At 37.2% G+C, this 19,269-nt stretch overlaps 1 protein-coding gene across 1 annotated transcript in view; it reads right to left on the bottom strand.

Annotated features, from left to right (window-relative positions):
- The window catches only part of NWD2 (NACHT and WD repeat domain containing 2), a 69,783-nt gene extending 50,720 nt beyond the window's left edge, over window positions 1-19,063 (bottom strand). The window contains exon 1 of the mRNA XM_053458356.1: window positions 18,732-19,063. Within this exon, the coding sequence (XP_053314331.1) occupies window positions 18,732-18,882 (151 nt within the window). The 5' untranslated portion in view covers window positions 18,883-19,063. The remainder of the gene's footprint in view (window positions 1-18,731) is intronic.
- Between the last annotated feature and the right edge of the window lie 206 nt (window positions 19,064-19,269).

Here is a 19,269-nt window from a genome sequence, read left to right as displayed (position 1 = left end):
TCGTTCAATATCATGTTGTCTTTCTGATTATGTCAACACGATCTCTACAACTCAACTAACATAAATATATAATTATCAGCTCATATCTTTCTATGATTCTTCTGTTTTTTTTCTGTATTAGCATGGTCAAGTAACAATGTACATTTTATGTTAATTGACACGCCAAGATATAATAAAATAATGAAGACAATCCCTGTACACGGAACGCTGAGTTGTATCAATATCTGTCACAAATTCCCTATTTCTAATTACCACACGACCTGGATAATGATTTCTCTGAGGAAACGGTTAGCTGGCAGACCATTTCTACGCATATAGTCATCTGTTCTCTTCCAGGAAGAAATGTAGAAACATTGACTGGAATAGGAGTTTGAAGGAAATGTTACATTTGCTCAATGCATTTGCTCTGCTTAAAAAAGAAAAATCAATATTTTTAAAGAATATCGTTTCTAAAAATAGCTATAATACAAGGCATTGTTATCTTTTTTACTATATACTAACCAGAAACACGACGGGGAGAGAGATATCAGGGGAAACCATTTTACGGAACTGCCAATGTTTTCTGAACAGTATACTAATTAGCATCTATGCTCCATCTGATGTGGACAGCAATATGCCATGGGGGTTAGTATGGAGCAAAAGTAGGCCAGCTAAAAAAAGAACCAGACCATGGACATATTTTAGATCTCTAAGTTTTTTTTTTGTTCCATTTGCTCAATAATCTATGTATTAAGAATCTGGAATGTTTTTATGTGCATTTTATGCACACGCATATGAATGTCTATTTTATTTTTATATATATATATATATATATATATATATATATATATATATATATATATATATACGTCTTGGGGCAACAACAACAACATTATATTTATTCATGTAATAAAAAAAACCCAGTAACCTTTGTGGCATTACATTTAAATCTTACATTTTCTTTTATAAGAACAGAAGAGTTGTCTTAATAAAGGGCTTAACATGGAAAAGAATCAGGAGAAAATAAATAAGTGATAATTGAGTTGGAGATAGGCAATAAATATTTTTGACACTTTTGAAAAGAGTTAATTACAGAAGAGAGAGCTAAGCAAAACAGGGTGTAAATTTATACGAAGTATCTTCTTTTATCTTTATATTCTCTTCAGACAATAATATGAAGCTTTGGGGACTGCCGTCTGGATATGTTAATTATGCTCTCATAGCATGTGGCCGGGAATATCCAGCCGGCATCTCACATAAACTCATGTAGCCAGACAGCCAGTCTGGGTCTGAACTGGAACACAATAAAATAATACCAAATACAAACTCTTATTTCATAAAAGTACTATTGCTTTCAACATAAGTGCAACTCAGTTTTAACAAGTGCAAGCCTAATATAATGACGCAACTTGTTTGTTGTGTCCTAAACTAGACAGGATGACTTAATTTTTTTGTTTCTGCACCCAATAAAATTGATGTCATAACTATGACTTTCTGTTAAAGCTGATAAAAGCAGACTGTGACATCAGACTCATGCATTTGATTCCTGCCCTAGGCAAAGGAAATCCTTTGCTTCTGAAAATATTGTTTCATTCTGTAACATTTGCCTTCTTGTAAACTGTATTTCTGACTGCTTTTACTTGTAATATGGGCTGAGAAGTAGGCGGTCTACTGATATAATTGTGACTGAGCAACAGGGCCCCCATCAGGGGGGTACAGCCATTACAGTTGTAAGGGTCCCAACTGTCCTGGTGGGACGTGCTTGAGGAGACAAAGACTTTTAAAAGCTCTGCACTGGACCACTAATTAGAGTGAGGGGGGGACCTCACTAGGATGAAGGCAGTCTCAGGATCAGGAGATACTTCTCAACACTACTGATTGTCTAAGTCTGCTTACATCTGCTAATGACTATATGTATATTATAATCTAATAATTATAAGTGAGGGTTTGTGCATGTGTGAATAAGGGTGTATGTGAAATATGTATATAGGATACGCCTCTGTGTCTAATCTCATCTGCTTCATGTCCTTGAATGGCAGAAATAAAATACGGCAACCCTAGACCTCACTGGTAGAGGCGTCAGGGGAGAGTTCCGCGATGCTTCAAAAGACATCTTCATCCCCAAATGGCTTGTCTGAGCGCTCACACGGCCTGTCTACACCATCTTTACCCCCAAATGGCTTGTCAGTGCCCACAAATGGCTTGTCTGTGCCATCTTGGCCACCAAAAAACATGAGTAAAAGAAAATCCTGGTGATGTGGAGGAAGGGCCATTTGAGGAGGGGGGCCATTTGAGAAGGGGGGCTATCATTGTTCTGTAATGGGGCCCCAAAAGTTCTGATGGCTGCACTGCTGAGCAAGTCATTTAAAATAAGCCTAAATATTGTATTTATACAAACGAAAACACATTTCAGACGGAATAATAGCTGCACAAGGTTTCCTTGTGTCTAGTCAATGTAAAAACTATACAATGGACTAGTAATGTCATGCTGGTGGTAAATGCTGTATTCATTAAGAAATATAGTATATGTTTAATAATAAACTCTCAGCCAAACCAACCGAAGACAGATCTGGAGGACTGCAAGGCTGCTTATAATTGCCTTTGCCATTAATCAAAATATTGGAGTCTGTTATTGTCCCATTTGTCTAAATGTTTTAAAAATGCATATGAGCTATTCAAGACTTACCCTTATTATAAATGATGAATATTTATTCAGTTACTCTCTACTCTATTCAGTTACTCAAATTACTCTCGCTATGCCCAGAAAGGCCAGTGAATTACCAAGCACTCACTCTATAAGCCAGTGTGAGTTTTCAATGTCGTAGTGAACGCACACACGTTAAATATCCGAGTTACCAGACAATGTCTGCAGAGCAGAAAGTAAAACGTCTCGTCGTCATAAGGTATTGCAAATGCAAAGGTTAAATGGTTGATTTCAATTAATTTATAAGAACGTATTTCTTTGATCACTCAATTGCCACAAACTGTAGCTTTTATGGATCAATTTCCTGAAGCAGTACAATAAAGATTAAAAATGTATCTGATGGAGGAATACAGCGTTGTGTATTAAAGAGACACTTTCAGTGAGTAGAATCACTTGCAATTGAATGGATGGATTCTTCAAAACCTCCTTAGATGCATTTCCCTGCGCCCAGCTATTTGACTTCACTACCTTTCATCTCCAGTGCTGGATTGGTGAGAGTTCTGGGGTAGTCGAATGAGACCATCTGTGAACATTCACAAAAAGCGCTCGGGACCTCAGAGCTTCCCCTCATTACCCCACATTAACATACACAATGGGGTGCAGATCATGTATGTAAAACGAAAATGTACCTAAAGTGAAGCACTTTTCAATGCATGTACTGCACTGCAATCGTCAGGTCATTTCCACCACAAATCACAAAACATACTCAGGGCCAGTGACATATTCCTGCTTAGGTTTCTGTTCTCTTGTCCTGTCTACAAATTAAAATTTATGTTGCCAAAGAGGAGGGTTAAGGCTGCACCAGATGCTCAAGAGTCTAGCTGACCCACCCATAATCCATGCAAAGAGACTCCAAGCTTACCCTGTACCTGCAGCACCAGATGCTCAAGAGTCTAGCTGACCCACCCATGATCCATGCATAGAGACTCCAAGCTGACCCTGTACCTGCAGCACTAGATGCTCAAGAGCCTAGCGGACCCACTCATATTCCATGCATAGAGACTCCAAGCTGACCCTGCAGCTGTGGCAAATGTTGGGCAAATAAGGCACGATACAAAAATAAAGCACGACTGTGATTTAAAAGGCTACTATTTCCCACACATATCCACTTACATATATATATTGATATTAAGCATAGGTAATTTAGGCCTTTTTCTCTTAGTGACAAGCACACTGAACCGCAGAACTGATCTCCTGCTGAGATTATACTATATTCATATCAGAAATGCAACCCAATCACTAATCAACATTCCATCTACAAAGATTGCATGTTATTCCCTTCAATTATCTGAATGTATCAACTTCCTTGAAAATTGCTATATTCAGAAATAATTTAACTTTGGAAATGTTACTTAAAGGTCATTTCAGAACAAGTACCGGTATATATTCATTCTAATGTTGATTACTACTAATGCATCTTAAATTTGCCACTTTAATTTTCAGATTTCATTGTAATTGGAAACCATTGAATAATTAATACAAAAGAGATAGAGCTACCGAATATCTGCTAAATATTGTTATTTAGCATCATTGTTGCCTACAAATAAATAAGATAAAAAATACATACATATATACATGGCACATAAAGTTAGATTTCTTTATAGTATAATGATTTATAAAACATGTAATTCCATCTACTATCAACTATCTTACTTCTTCTTCATAGTGTGGTCTTTGAGTAACATGGACCATGCCTATGCCAACACAAATGACACTAGCAAATGCAATCAGGGTATTGAACATGAAAGTACTTCAGAAGTAACACGTAAGTCCCCATACCAACATTTTGTGTTAGGTAAATATGGCTTTTGGAAAAAATCCCCAAAATGAACAGTAAAACCATGGTCAGTGGTATGTGATGCATTTCAAGAGCACATAGTCAAGTAACAAGCATTAACTGATCAACCACATATTTAGTGAAGAAATCAGAAAGTCCCACAACGAATGCTGGTTTCAATTGAAAATCACTGCTTGCCTAAGAAGATCAAAGCAAAACCCCGGGCAGCCAATTGAGATCAAAGTAATAGAACAATTAGCTAAACTAGCCATAAAAAAAACAAGATCCCCTTGATATGAAGTGAAACTGATACAAGACAAATACAGCCTTTACATATGAATACATTTAAAACCCTACAAATTATCAACATGTTTATGATTTGCATACACGGAAGAGAACATGTGCATACAATCCAACCATCATATGCACTTTAAAGCTGAACATCCTTCACGTTCATCCTCACCTGCCACTGGCTAGCAACTTACACTGGCACAAAAACAGAACCACCGATGGGCCTCCTTAAGGTACTTTTTCCCCTATAGGTTAATAAATGCATAATGTACTTACAAAGTAACTGAATATGTGTTCTTCATTGCTGAAAGTAACTTGGCCCTTTAAATATGTGTAAATGAGATACAACTTTAATGTAATAATATAAATGCAATACATAATAATAATAATAATAATAATAATAATAATAATAATAATGTTTTCAAGAAAGATACCTCTGGATAAGTTATAGTGGGGGCATTAAGGCAAACAATTATTAAATAGCTCGGTTTATCATCATACACGAAAGTGTTGTGGCTAGTGCAAATACAGTTTGGAAATTCAGAAATGTGTTTTCATATTCAGTAGGTTTGGGTTAGCCTGGATTATATTTCTTTTAAAAATTAAATAGATGTCAGCATTGCAAATGTTATTGATACACTACTTTTCTTTATTGTGTGGCAGCATTTCATAAGCTATTTTTGAAACATTTTTTCTACATGAGATTGTTTGATCCATTAAAGAAAGATAGAATCATGTAGGCATGAAGCCCTGACAAGTGAAACAATATTCTATTGAATGTGCAACATTGTAACAAGTTGAGCAATAAAATCATTTTAATGTAGTTTACGCCAATGAAAAACTCAGATGAAGTGAAGCCCAGAACACAATTCAGAAAAGATCATAATAGACCCTTAGCTATCATAGTGAAGCAATAATTGCAAAAATAACCCTTGGAATGCTGGCAACGTTGAGCTATAAAATGGGCATTCAAAGTTAGTCTTATCAGCTAACAGTGTGCTATGCATACATCCTTTATCCACGTTATTCACTTCACCTGTCAGTGGTTATAATGTTATGGCTGCTCTGTGTATATGCTATACCAATCTGCTACGAGACATACCTATCAGTTACTTCCATATCTTCACTAGTTTCTGTTGATGGTTATTATCTTTTATTTATATAGTGCCAACAATTTACACAGCACTTCTTATAATAAGCAAATTCATAGGATATGACAAAACTAGGATTGACAGATAAACACAAACTGATACATTAGCTAAAAAGTTCACTGCTTGCAAGCTTACAATCGAGAGGGTTAAGTCAATAAGCTGTTCTAAAAAGTGTGGCTCAAAAACAAGGTAAGCAATCCTCCTCTTTGATAGTGGAAGGGAATGGGAACAATATATATATGTGAGATAACCTAATGAAGTAACGGATCCAAATACAACATGATTAGCTCAGAAATGCACAGAATACAAACAAAAATAAACATAACAAGAAGTATAACTCTAGGTAGCACAATTACAAGGTGAGGTTTGACAGCCAAATCTCTCTGCTTTACTCTGTGAATATTCAGAAATATAAAACAGCAGGAAGACTCGTGAGATTTGATAAAAATATTTCTTGGGGAAAAGGGAGGGAAAACTACAAAACTTCCTGCTGCAACAATAACTATGTTCTTATATGATGTTAAATTCAAAATAAGCTACTATATCAAGCCCTTTCTTTCAATTATAATTATATCAATAGGGTGTGGTAGTACTAAAATGGAAATAGCAACACTTCTAGTACATATCCTTTAACATAATACCTTATAGATGCCAAATACTCCTCCGTTGTCGTATAAACAGTTTATTTTAAGCCATTAAAAATGATGTGGTATTAATACCACATACCTCCAGTCCAGCTTACATTTTTGTGTGTTCATTTAACCCTTTGTGGTTCTTTTATATTATAAAACCTAATTGTCATTACATTAAATAGGTGCTTTTATCCTTAACCTTGCGCTCGGGATTCAACAATAAGTTTCAATGCAGCAAAGCGACTCGCTAAAAATGAACACATGAACTTCATTTAAACAGCAATGATCAGAGGTTTAAATGATAACACTACCAAGTATACCTTACACCGGTGGTTTTGTTCTTTTACTTGTAGGGAACAGAAAAATGTCTGCCTAAATTATCATTGTAATGTGCTTTATACAATGCGCAGCATCAGCCGAAGCACGAAAGCCTCTTTTAGGGCACTATCTCCTACACTACCCAGAAGGATACGTGATGACAGGTAATTACTCCACCATTTGTCTAAGGGCTAATCATAGATTTCTGGCAGATTGGACAGCTTTGGGATCATAGTAATTCCAATTATGTTGGCGAAAAACAAGTAAGTTTTCTGGAGCAGCATAAAACTAGACATGGATAATGAACAACTTCATGTTGCAAATGAGATTCTAATGAGGTGCTCAGTGCATTCACCACTACCCACATCTTGAAACGCATTCAATTATAGTACACCATTTAGTTATAATATACTGCAGTCTTACCGCTTCACGGAATATTCATGGTCAGCCACTGGTTTGAAGAAGCAACCATAGTCCGGTATAATTTTAAGTTACTAAAGAGGATAATAAGTGTGTAAAAAGGATAAAGTATTTCATTTTAAACCAAAAGGAAAATGTGGAAGTGAGTCGTACAGAACAAACACATTTAATATTCATAGTAATCTGTAGATGTTCATCAAAACCTGCAGGCTATTGGCTTGTGCCAGTTTAAATAATTATCATAAAGCAGAGTATTTTAAGAGATTTATGAAACTGGAGCCCTATGTTAAAGTAAACATCATCAACATACATACCCGCATTTAAAATAATGGATATTATTATTTATTAGCGAAAACAGAGAGAGGTTTAATTTTTTAGTATCTTTAGTATTATTAATGGATATTCTAAAAAGGGAAATAGACTGAAAGCATATATGATTACCATATGGGAATATGCCACCTAAAGCAATAATACATGTATATATATATATATATATATATATATATATAATAAATACATACAGCAAAACCAAAGTTGATCTATATATATATATATATATATATATATATATATATATATATATATATATATATATATGTGTGTGTGTGTGTGTGTATATATCTATATATATATATATATATATAGATATATATCTATATATATCTATATCTATCTATATATATATATATATATATATATAATTACCTCAGTTGAAACATGATCTTGCAGTGTCAGATCTATATATAATACACCATCGTCAGCATTTTTATTCTGCGCCACATATACATCTCACATTATGCTGTAGTATGTGGGATATATAAACTCGCAGAAGAAAAGATTGTGCTTAATCAAGATCATAGTTCACGCCATAAAACAGTGATGTGGCATTAAATGTGTTTGGAAAAAAAAAATTCTCCAAGTATATCTCTAGGCACATAATCACTAACAAATCGCATACTGCCCATGTGTCTCTGTTTACGAGGAACAGTCCTTTTTTGGGGATCCATATCAGTAAGTCTGTGTTTGTCCACTTAAATCCCTCTTTTCTAGGAGTTCTGAATGTCTGCTGGGTATGAGTATCACAGGGTTTTACATCCCCAAAAAGTCATAATAATGTGGATAGAAACAGTAGGAAATGTCTTCATATGTTAAATAACACACACAAAATGCATTATTCTTCATCTGAATGTCTTACTCAGCTACATACAGCTATTCATAGGTCACAGGGTCTCATAAAAACTCTTGGTAAAGCCATTGGTAAAACCATGCATTTATAGGCAACAAAACATTGTTTTAATGCACAAACCACAGAATTAACATAACAAAACTCTATGTGGCAGAAGAGTAAATCCAATAATAATAATAATAATAATAATAATAATAACTCTGCATAAAGTATGGTGCCAAGTGAAATACAGGAATATGAGCATTGAGATGGGACCTAGCAAGCAGCAGCAAAAAAGGTGCCGAACCATAATGGCTCATTTATTTATATAATTTACAGATTTTTCTTTTGTATTATATTGATATATTTGTTTAGAAATGTATTTCTTTGCTCGCTGAAAGGGCTGAACAGTATAGTATAGGTACTTTTTAATGCATTTTAATGTCTCGATTTATGGCACTGTCCTGATGCTCCATCTTGATGCCCCATTTTTCCGAGCAGTGGGGAGAGTTCCTTTGATCTCCAGGGGACTCTAAAATCAATGAAGGTCTATGCTGTTGCAGTGTAGGCCGTAACTTCTGCTCCCACGTGGCCACCTTGGGATGCTCAGCTGCCGATCATTGCAAGGTGGCTCTTCAGGTAATGAGGTGGGCAAGTAGCCTCTATCCCACCTGTCCCTCACCACCTTTTACCACATTCTTTAACACAGGGAGGTATGATGGTGGTGGGGTGCTGAATAATCGCTAAGAACCAACCATGTGTTAACCTGTTGCACAGAACAGATGGTGTCAAAAGCTCTCTTTTCTAATAGGACTGTGTGTGCAGAACATATGTACTGTACCTATGAATAAATCCAATCTCTGAAGCATAAGAACTAACTCTTATTAACTGAGTGTCACCAATGTCTTTGCACTCAAGCACTTCATACTGGCTGTATAAATGTAATTGAATGGCGCATTTGGAAGCTCTGAACGCAAGGCCTGGCTCATCTGTGAAATCAGACGACGTGGAGGAAATAAATGACCATAAAGAACATCGGTCAGATTTTACTGGCACAGGTCCAGGGCTGCCTGCAGTAATTGGTCATTGCGAATAGCATACACCTGTTGGATGTCTGCACTGCAGCAGCATGGGCTGCACTGCAGCTTTCCCAAGACTATTGTTATGGAAGGAATGAAAGGAATTGCTGCTCCCATTCATCACTGCTACATTTCCATTCATTGTTTCCAACAGTTAAACAGCCAAAAGGGAAAGTGAAATGAATGAAACAGATTGGTGCATTCTCACATTCCCGGCCTGTCATGACACATCCACATACATATACATTAATATTTTTATCCGCTAATAAACGAAGCAGTGCTTTCCATCTGTCATTCCCAATCACTTACCCGTCACTCACAACTTAACATTAATTCTACTGTACATTAAATTCACTCCTGGACCAATACATCTGTTTGTAAATTTGCTTTTAAACGTCAATGACTATGACTTTATTCTGCTGTCCCATTTGATACTTTCGGTGCTCCCTTTCCCAATAAGTGAACCTGTGCTGAGCTTGAGCTGCATGATGCATAGTTCATTTGATGAGATGACTTTCTAAGGGCAACTCCAGCTATCATATTTACTTTACTACATATGATAACCAAGATGTCCCATTTATGTTCCCTTTTTGCAAATACATGGGGGGGATTCTGCAGAATTCCCCATACGTATTTGCCATTTTGTCCACCCCTTCATTTTGACTCATGTTTAGCCAAACGCATCTCCTTGCACATAATATACTTACCGGCAGTCAGCTCCAGCACTGACTCGACAAACGCTTCGGGCGACCTTTGCTCACATGAGCAGAAAAGGCTCCCTTTGATTGCAATAGGAGCACTTTCCTGCCATTGAATGACTACTATAATTAATTTTGCTAAAATGGAAATACTGATATTTAAGCAAAGTAGGGTGTTCTGAAAGGGGGATTAAATATCCCCTGTGCCTTGGTCTATGGTTGTACATAAGATTAGGCTTGTGGTTTAACAATTTCGAGTTTTATATTCTTCTTCTTCTTCGATAGATGGTTTATTTGGAGGGATGGAAATTGTTTTGGTTTAGTATGATTGTTTAATATAGGTATCTGTGTTCAACAGCAGTTCCCTTTTCAAGGTGGTTGGTTTGAAAAGTTGTAACAACATCTGTAAACCAGTGAATGCCTGAGTGGCTTCATTAAAGTCAGCCAAGTTTCACTGAAAAGTGTAAATAGGCTGGAAATTGTATGTTGAGTGAGTTGTGCATGACAAGTTTCCACGAACATAAGACAGATGGATTTGGTCCTCTAGAATGCAGGTAGAATGTCTGTGAATGTAATGCACACTATTTAAACTACTAGACATCCGACAACACCAAATAAAAAGTAATTAAACAATCAAAATGTGAAGTCTGATGCTAGACAGAGCAATCCGATAGACAGCTAAAGTGTAAATAGGTTAGAGTTAAAATAGGCAGCTGCCCTTTTGACTCGGTCAGCAACTGTTTGTGAAAATGTCAGGGAATTGACAGGTACGGAAAGGATCATTTGCAGCAAGTGCACAAATCAGACAAAACGAAAGAAATATAAAGCTACGACTACACCAGAAATTCACCACTGCGGCTGGCTTCATTAGCAACACTGACATTTAATGTATACCCCCAAGGATACATTCATAGTATAGCTAAGTGGTCTACATTGTCATTACTTATAATGTCCTTTTCCCATTTTACTTTCATACAGTGTCATTTCATTTTTAATCTGTCTATACCCCATTCAATTCTAATTGTTTCTGACACAAATATACATATTTAAAAAGTGAACAGGTTACATATTGCTAATGTCTGTAAAAAGTTAAAAGGGAATTATTATTATTAATATTATTATATCCTTGTACTGTAACGTACCGTTTCTCTCTCATACATAGTTATTGTAGGATGAGCTCCTTAACACAAGCCTTCCTCGTCGCCTGGAGTTCGTGGAATACTGTATACTATAAACAGGGCAGGTGATGGTCAAAAAAGAACAAAATTAACCCCTTAAGGACAATGGGCGGTCCCTAAGCCCATTGAAAACAATGCATTTTGAGCCCGTACATGTGCGGGCTTTGTCATGGGGTTAAACATCGTTTGGCATGATTGTTGCAGTTTTTAAAACAAATTTAGCAACAAAAAACACAAAATTTCCCTGCTCTCCTTGTGCCTTGCAGAGTGTTTCTATGTGAAATGGTCTACGCAGCACCTAAGCTACACCCAGTTTCTTTATGATGCCGCTCTAGCCTGTCTAGGTCACTCCTCATCATAGCTGCAAAAGGATAGCGTCTCGAGATGTGTTCCCCAAAGTCTTCGCATTGCTTCACAAAGCAATGTAAGTACTTGGAAAACAATGTGAGTGTGGCTGGGAATTGTGAGATCAACAGCACCTGCCCAGCTACATTTAGCTACTATATAATTTTAATATGCAGTCCTGATCCCCAAATATAGGGATAGTATAGACTAGATAGCACCCCAGACAAGAAGCCCATTTCTTGCCCCACACCAGTAGACTACTCATGCCTTTGTTTATACATTTAGAAAACCAGTGTACACATAGACCTCTTGTGCACATCCACCACACATTGTAGAGTCTTCCACTACACCCCCTCCAGGTACCAGACTGACTTATTCACATTAGGAGCCATATCTGGGGTGGCTATTGGTGCCACCCTCTTCCCTACACTCAGGCATTAAGACCTGGAACGGAAAGAAAAAAGCTTGAGTTCATAAATTAAGCATTTGACAGTAATAGGCACAGACAAACTGCTCATTTAGGTTTTAGGTGCCTATAAACTTTTCAGGCTTCATACATAAAGTATGAGAAATCTCTTCCATTCTTCCATTTGCATGCTCTTCCATTTCACTGTTCTCGTTCCACAGTTTATTTTCGCTTTTAAAACTTTTTTCAGATTTTTTTTAACCAAACAGCAAATACAACAAATGAGCAACTTATCTCGTTCTTTTCATATTCTTGCTATTAATTGACCTTTGCAATTCATTGATTTGCAAAGAATTGCCCTCTGGCAGGTTGTAGTTGCAGTAGAATTAGCTTTTCTGTTAATGTTATCCACACATTATGCTGGGGAAGATATATTGTTCATGAAAATTTCAAAGTGCTGATCTTGGAAGGCTTTTTAGTTCCGTCTATCCATTGATAATTAACTTCAACATGCACTGCTAGGACAATTCTCTATGGTACTGTTGCTATATTTAATGTTCACAATATTATATCGAGAGCATAAGAACTGCTGTGTAGCGAGTAGTTTAAAGCAAACTTGTGGCCTAAAAAGAAAGAAAAAATAAAAATAAAGAATATATGGCCAATACATTTTTATTTTCTTTTTAACTGTTCTCATTGTGCTACATGCATTTCAGCGAGAATTAAGTATTCTCTAAGAAAAACGAATAAAACTTATAAATTGGAGTTATTATAGTATTATTTCTTGGCAGAATTTTGGCATTTGTTGCGAATGGAGCAGAAACTTCCACTAACCTACTGAATTCTAGTAATCTTCATGTGTATGTTCATAAACCAAACTTCCTTGGGAAGAAGTGTTGCGCTTGTCCTTGAATTCCTCTTATCTTCATGATGGAAGAGGTGAAAAAGTCAGTGAGTGACAGTATGCATTATGTATGTATGTATGTATGTATGTGTAAATGTAGAGCGTTAGAGTAAATAAAGTGTATATCTTAGAGAGTATATGTGTGTATAGTGTTAGAATGAGTGTATGTTAGTGTATGGTGTGTGTGTGTAAGTATATGGTGTTTGCATGTGTGCTAGTGTGTGTATGTATAGTGTCAGTGTGAGTTTTTGTCAACATCAGTGTGTGCGACACATGGTTACGGAGCCGCTCAGCTCCTGTACTGACTAAATGTTGCATGTGCATGCGTGGAATGTGCATGCGTGGAATGTGCTCCCATTAAAATCAAGTGTCGAGAATCGTCAGACCACAGAGGAACTGGGCAGCTGCAGCTTCTACCTAAAACAAGTCTTTTATTAATTTCAGAAAATATATTTTTTTAAAAAAATGCATATTATAATACTCACAAACTACTTCAGTGTGCATTCTTCCCTGCCTGGCTTATCTTATTTCAGCATATTTTTTTGTTTTAATGTTATTTATTATGTATGCTATTTGCCTGTCACGTATTATATTTATTGTTTATTTGCTATGTATATGTAATTGCGTATTTAGAATACACCTATCATCTCTGTGTCCTATATAGTGTTCTTGTTAGGAATACCATTAAAATGTATATGTTTGCTATTGCGGAAACACACCCATGCTACATTGTGCACACATGGACATGCGCAGACACCTGGTGCTCCTGGTTGACAGTACATACTCCACAACTTTCCTAGATTGTAAATTCCTGCGGGAACAGGGCCCTTCATTCCTCTTGTATCTGTATGTCAATTGCTGTATTGTACTTGTCATTATCTGTAACATTTTATTCTTTATACAGCGCTCCGGAATCTGTCGGCGCTTTATAAAGTATAATCATAATAATAAGAAGAAGAACTTCAAGATGCTGCTGGTGGATGAGAGAAGCAAGCTGCTTCTGCCGAGATCTCTGTCACAGAGACACATCGGGTGTCATGTATAAAGATGTCTAAATACATGATGGGCTCTATGCCTAAAATCACGCTTATGGCACAATGGTACGTAGAAGCTGAACTAGCATGTGGATATGATACTGCTACTATAAATGTGGTAGTCAATTCGATTTGTTGTGTGTGCAAACCTCTAAATAATTATTTATACCAGGGCTTGACAAATTTGTTGTGAATCTAGGTGCCAGCTAAAAAAGTTAGGAGCCAGGATTTTTTTTTAAACTAACAGTTGGTCAGGAGTGATCTGATCATCATCAGCCCACTTACTAAAATCACAGCGTTTGACCTGGAAGCACCCTGGACTGCTGTTTTTTGTTGTTGTTTTTTTTTTTAATTATTTTTTTGATAATTTTTTTTTTAACTCTTTCAATGCTGATGTTCCATTGGAGCACAACATTGACTGATATTTAGTCCCCACAAGCTTGAGGGGACAAATGTTAACCCCTGCAATGCCACGAATGTGTCATACACAATTGTGGCATTGAAGGGGTTAACGCTGCACTGCCGCTCTCGTGGAGCGATCAGGCAGCAGGGGAGGGTTGGGGCTGGTCTCCACACTCATGTGGAGACCGAAGAACCCTCTCCCCCTGTCCCTGAAGAGGCCTCTGGCAGCTGGGGTGCGATTGTTGGTCTATAGACCAGCCATTGCAGGGAGGAGTCTCTTTGATGCATGGAAGCCTACAGGAGTCATCAAAGGGCTTGTGGGGGCCCGTTTTTGCTGTTACTGGTCTGCCTGGAACCAGCAGCAGAGCCCCGTACACAATGGGAATTAACCCCTAAAATGCCACAATCGCAGCACTGAAGGGGTTAACGCTGCACTTTCGCTCTCATGGAGCGATCAGGCAGCAGGGGGATGTTGTGTCCTGAAGCTGTCTGTGGCAGCTGAAAACGCAATTGCTGGTTTGCCGGCAATCGCGTTTTCAGCCTACAGAATCACTCCGTGGGAGTGATCACAGGCTCGGGGGCGGGGTCAGGGTGGCTGTGCTGGTCTGCCCAGAGACCTGGGCAGACAGCAGCAGCGCCCCCCATGATCACCACGATTGTGGTGACGTGGGGGCATTTTTGGGGGATTTAACAGGATGACAAACACCTAGGCGCCAGGACAAATTTCTCAGTCGCCATGGCAACTTGGCGCCTGGGATTTGTCAAGCCCTGATTTATACATAGTGTGCATGGTATTTTATTTTAGTGCATGTGTTGCAAATAAAACATTCCAATTACAAAGTTTTGTACAAATTGCCAAATTTACAAAATAAAGATACTTTTCAATACTTTTGCGATTGTTACAGCTCAAAGTCTCAAAATGATTTGCATCATTAGAAAGCTGGCTGGCTGATCACTCCAGCTTCAATATCTAGTAAACTACACAATATTCTTTTTAATTAGAGACAGGATGGTGGACTTCTGGAGGATGCAAAAATAAAAACACGTGTTTACAGGGAGCTTAAAGGACATTATAGCCATCAAATGCTCTTTAATGCATATGATAGCTGAGTGGTCCCTTTAAATTTACATGGTGCTCCCTCTAACAAATGTTTGGGATATTCTGCAGAATTCTCTTTATTCTCATGTTCTCGTGCTATTTGGTCAAACAAAATCCCCTGTGCAGAAAGTACTCCCATTGATTTCAATCACAAATCAACAGTGGAAGTGTTCTTCTGTAGCTTTGGAGCTGCAGCTTCTCCATAAGGTATTTTTTTTTAACTCTCACATAATACTTTAATTTGAGTTCTTCTTTGATGAGGTGGTCTGGGACTTAATCTTTCCTTAAAATGGTGGATAATTTGGCTAGTGACATTATAAACAACTGCTAGATTGTTTTTTACTCAAACATCTCCAAGAAATGGTTCTAGTCTCCTCTTAATCTTTGTCCACCACCAAAACCCATTTGACCATAATTTCCAGTATAGTATATGAAATAATTACTTGATTGTTCACTAAAAAATGTGAAACCACAGATCCCTGAAACCAACACACATAGAGCTCAATGCCTGCCCACAATAGAATTACCATCCAAAAAACTGCATGTATCTGAATACTATATAGTGGGGAATACATGAAATTATGATTCTTTCCTACTACTGTAACCTTTGTCAATCCTGTGGTTAAGGATGATAAGAGATGGGATCCCAACTAACTGAACATTATCTGTGTTTTAGATGCTACATATCATTACATTACCTTTTTCTTTACTGAAAGGGTGGTAGATAAATGAAGCAATAGAGGCTAATACAATAAGGGACTGCATGGGATAGGGACATGCCTTCTGAATCTAAGACAAGACCAAGGACTAAGTAAAGTTTAATTCTCTAAACAGGAATAATGGACAGACCAGATGGACCGAATGGTATTTATCTGGCGTCAACATCTATGCTTCTATCTATAATGGGTCATAGTTAATTTAAAACTACAAACGGAAAGAACTTAAAAGGAGAGTAGACAGCATGACTTACTTTATTTATTATTTAATAAAGGTATTTATCTTTTTATTAGTAAAAAAAATCACAGGACATAAAGAACAGATGCAAACAACATATATAAGGCTTGTATCCTTTTATGTTCTTATGTTGATCTTTAATTATTTATTTTTTAAAATATTTTTTTTACTATCCAACAATCAAGAAATTGAAAAAAAAAACATAATTTAAGAACTTGCTGCTAAACATAAATCTAAAAATCGATTCGGAAAGAAAAAAACAGCTGTACATAATAATAAAAAAAAGATTTTTTGTTACATGTGGTTAAACTATGAATAACAGTTTTGTGGACTCAACAGCTGTCAATAAAATGGTTTAGTAACTAAAAACAGCTTCGGTTTTAACCAAAATTCACACCATTCATTCAGTACACAAATATGATTACAGTATACTAATATTGTAACAGCCCAATATTTACTGGATTTACTTGAATTGTTAATATCTCTGTCACTGAAAAATGTTTAATATTAAAATACTTATTTGACTTTTGAAATAATATGTATTGAACTTGAAGAGTTCAAATCAGATACCTAATACTGAGAAAATAATAAAAAATGATTCCTAGCAAAATATTAATATAACACTGGCACACTTGACAAATACAAAAGCAAAATCCCAAAGCAATATTGTCATTATGTGTAGCTTGTGTTCTACAGTCTCAGACTGGAAGACAGCAGATCTATAAAGCATCTTAAGATCCTGGGGAATTTTATATATAAAAAACAGCAAGGTCAAAGATAAGCTCTCAAACAATGAACAATATAAGATCTTGTCAAATAACCCTTAATGTAAAACCTTCTATTAGTTTAGATGCCAACAGAGTGAATGACGGTTACGTTGTAGGGCGAATGACACTGATGTCAAACCTTTTTGTGGTCAGTGATGTCACCAATAATCCTTGGGACCTCACCTAACATATTACTGTTTACAATGGCAATGACCTTGGCAGATGGTAATACAATCACATGAGAGATATACATTACCTTCTTAGATTTATATGAGAATTTACACAAGGCTATCCATTACTCCATAGTCCAGAACATTTTGCAACATTAGAGAGATGCATAAAACCCATTATTCCTTTCTGGAGCCTATAAGATTGCATTATGATTATACCAACTGCATTTCCAACATAAAGGGTCCTTAAATAAGTTTGTTATTAACAGAATTAGTTAAGTAATCTCAAGATCCATCCTCATCACATGCTCTAGAAAGAAGATATAAGACATATTCAAATATTAAATCAAAACGATTGCCGGTAAATCTAATTGCATTGCTTGATCCATGTAATAGATTGCTTCATTTCTACAATAGGTGAATATGATCTGAGCACATGAGCCTCCATGGGGATGAATATCCCAGTGACAGTTGTCATATACTAGTGTGACATCCAATAAGTTAACCCTCCCTTTGCATTGTGGATTTGTAGATTGCAGTGATTTGCTTTAAATGTGATCTAGAGCAATTGTATTATAACATGATACACAGATACAGAAAGCAGAAGCCAGGATGTGTTCTACATCAGGTACAAAAATCTGCTCTGCTGTTAACTGATGAACACAAAGTTTGATCCTGGCAAGGAATTGTTTATTCACATGACAGATGACTGGCATGACACAGAAGACTGGCATGACACAGAAGACTGGCATGCTCAGTTGATTAATACTGAACATAGGAAAAAATAGTAGGTGCCCCACATTCCCATCTGGAGTGTGATAATAAGATGTGATGCACACTTTTCTGCAGAAAAAGAGAAGATCAAATATGGGACATGCTTGCTGGGTGGGTCGGAAAGAACTAGCCTGACCACCTAGAGTGCTATATTTTTGATTATTTGGGTTCATGTAAATTACATGTTTCCCATTATAGAGAGCTTTCAAACACAAGCATACAGAATGATCTTTTTCACACAGAGTTCTGGATCATTGGAGGAGCAAGTGAATGGCAGGAGTAGCCCACAAGAGGTTCTGCAGCAGCTTTAGTTAAAATATATACTGTATATACATATATATTAACCAATTCTTATTATCCAGTTTGATTATAAATGATGCTGCAGAATATCTCGATGATATATTTTCCGGTACCGTTAATAATAGATAATAGGCAGGTAATAAATCACTGGTACCCTAGAGCTGAGGATGGATGTGGGAATTACCTTCAGGGTTGGCACTGATGAAGACCCGGACGCATCTCCCAGTTGGTACAAGGTGAGGGGGCAGAGCATAGAGGTTCCCGGAGAAAGCTGCCCTTCTGAGCGCAGAGTCCCGGGGGCAGGGTAACCTACTGCTGGCTCCAGACGGCCACATGTCCCCTGATCTCTTCCCGATGCCCTCTAGTTCAGAGCTGCATTCCAGAAGCAAGGGCTGGAGTACTTTTCTATGAGTGCAATCCTACTTTCAGAGCGCAGACATCCATGGAAAAGTGCCCAGCTGGATGGAGACAACAGCCATAAGAACTAGTGCAAAGCCGCTTACTAGTCACACAGCCATCACCGGGACAGTGGGATGCACAGGGGTGTCCATGGGAATGGGTCAGTGGGGTGCAGGTGCCCAGAAGAACGTGTCTCAGCCGGACCTCAGAACATCTTCAGTCCACCAGCCACTGAGCAAATGTTCTCCTCTTTCAGGCACGATCGGCATCTGCTGCTGGGAACATGTGACTTGGGAGAATCTTCACTCGGGAGCCCAGCCTGC

This window comes from Spea bombifrons, chromosome 1 (genome assembly GCF_027358695.1).
Source record: "Spea bombifrons isolate aSpeBom1 chromosome 1, aSpeBom1.2.pri, whole genome shotgun sequence".
NCBI classification, from domain to species: domain Eukaryota; kingdom Metazoa; phylum Chordata; class Amphibia; order Anura; family Pelobatidae; genus Spea; species Spea bombifrons.
The sequence above is the reverse complement of the archived record's forward strand: the minus strand, read 5'-3'. Positions and strand labels throughout refer to the sequence as shown.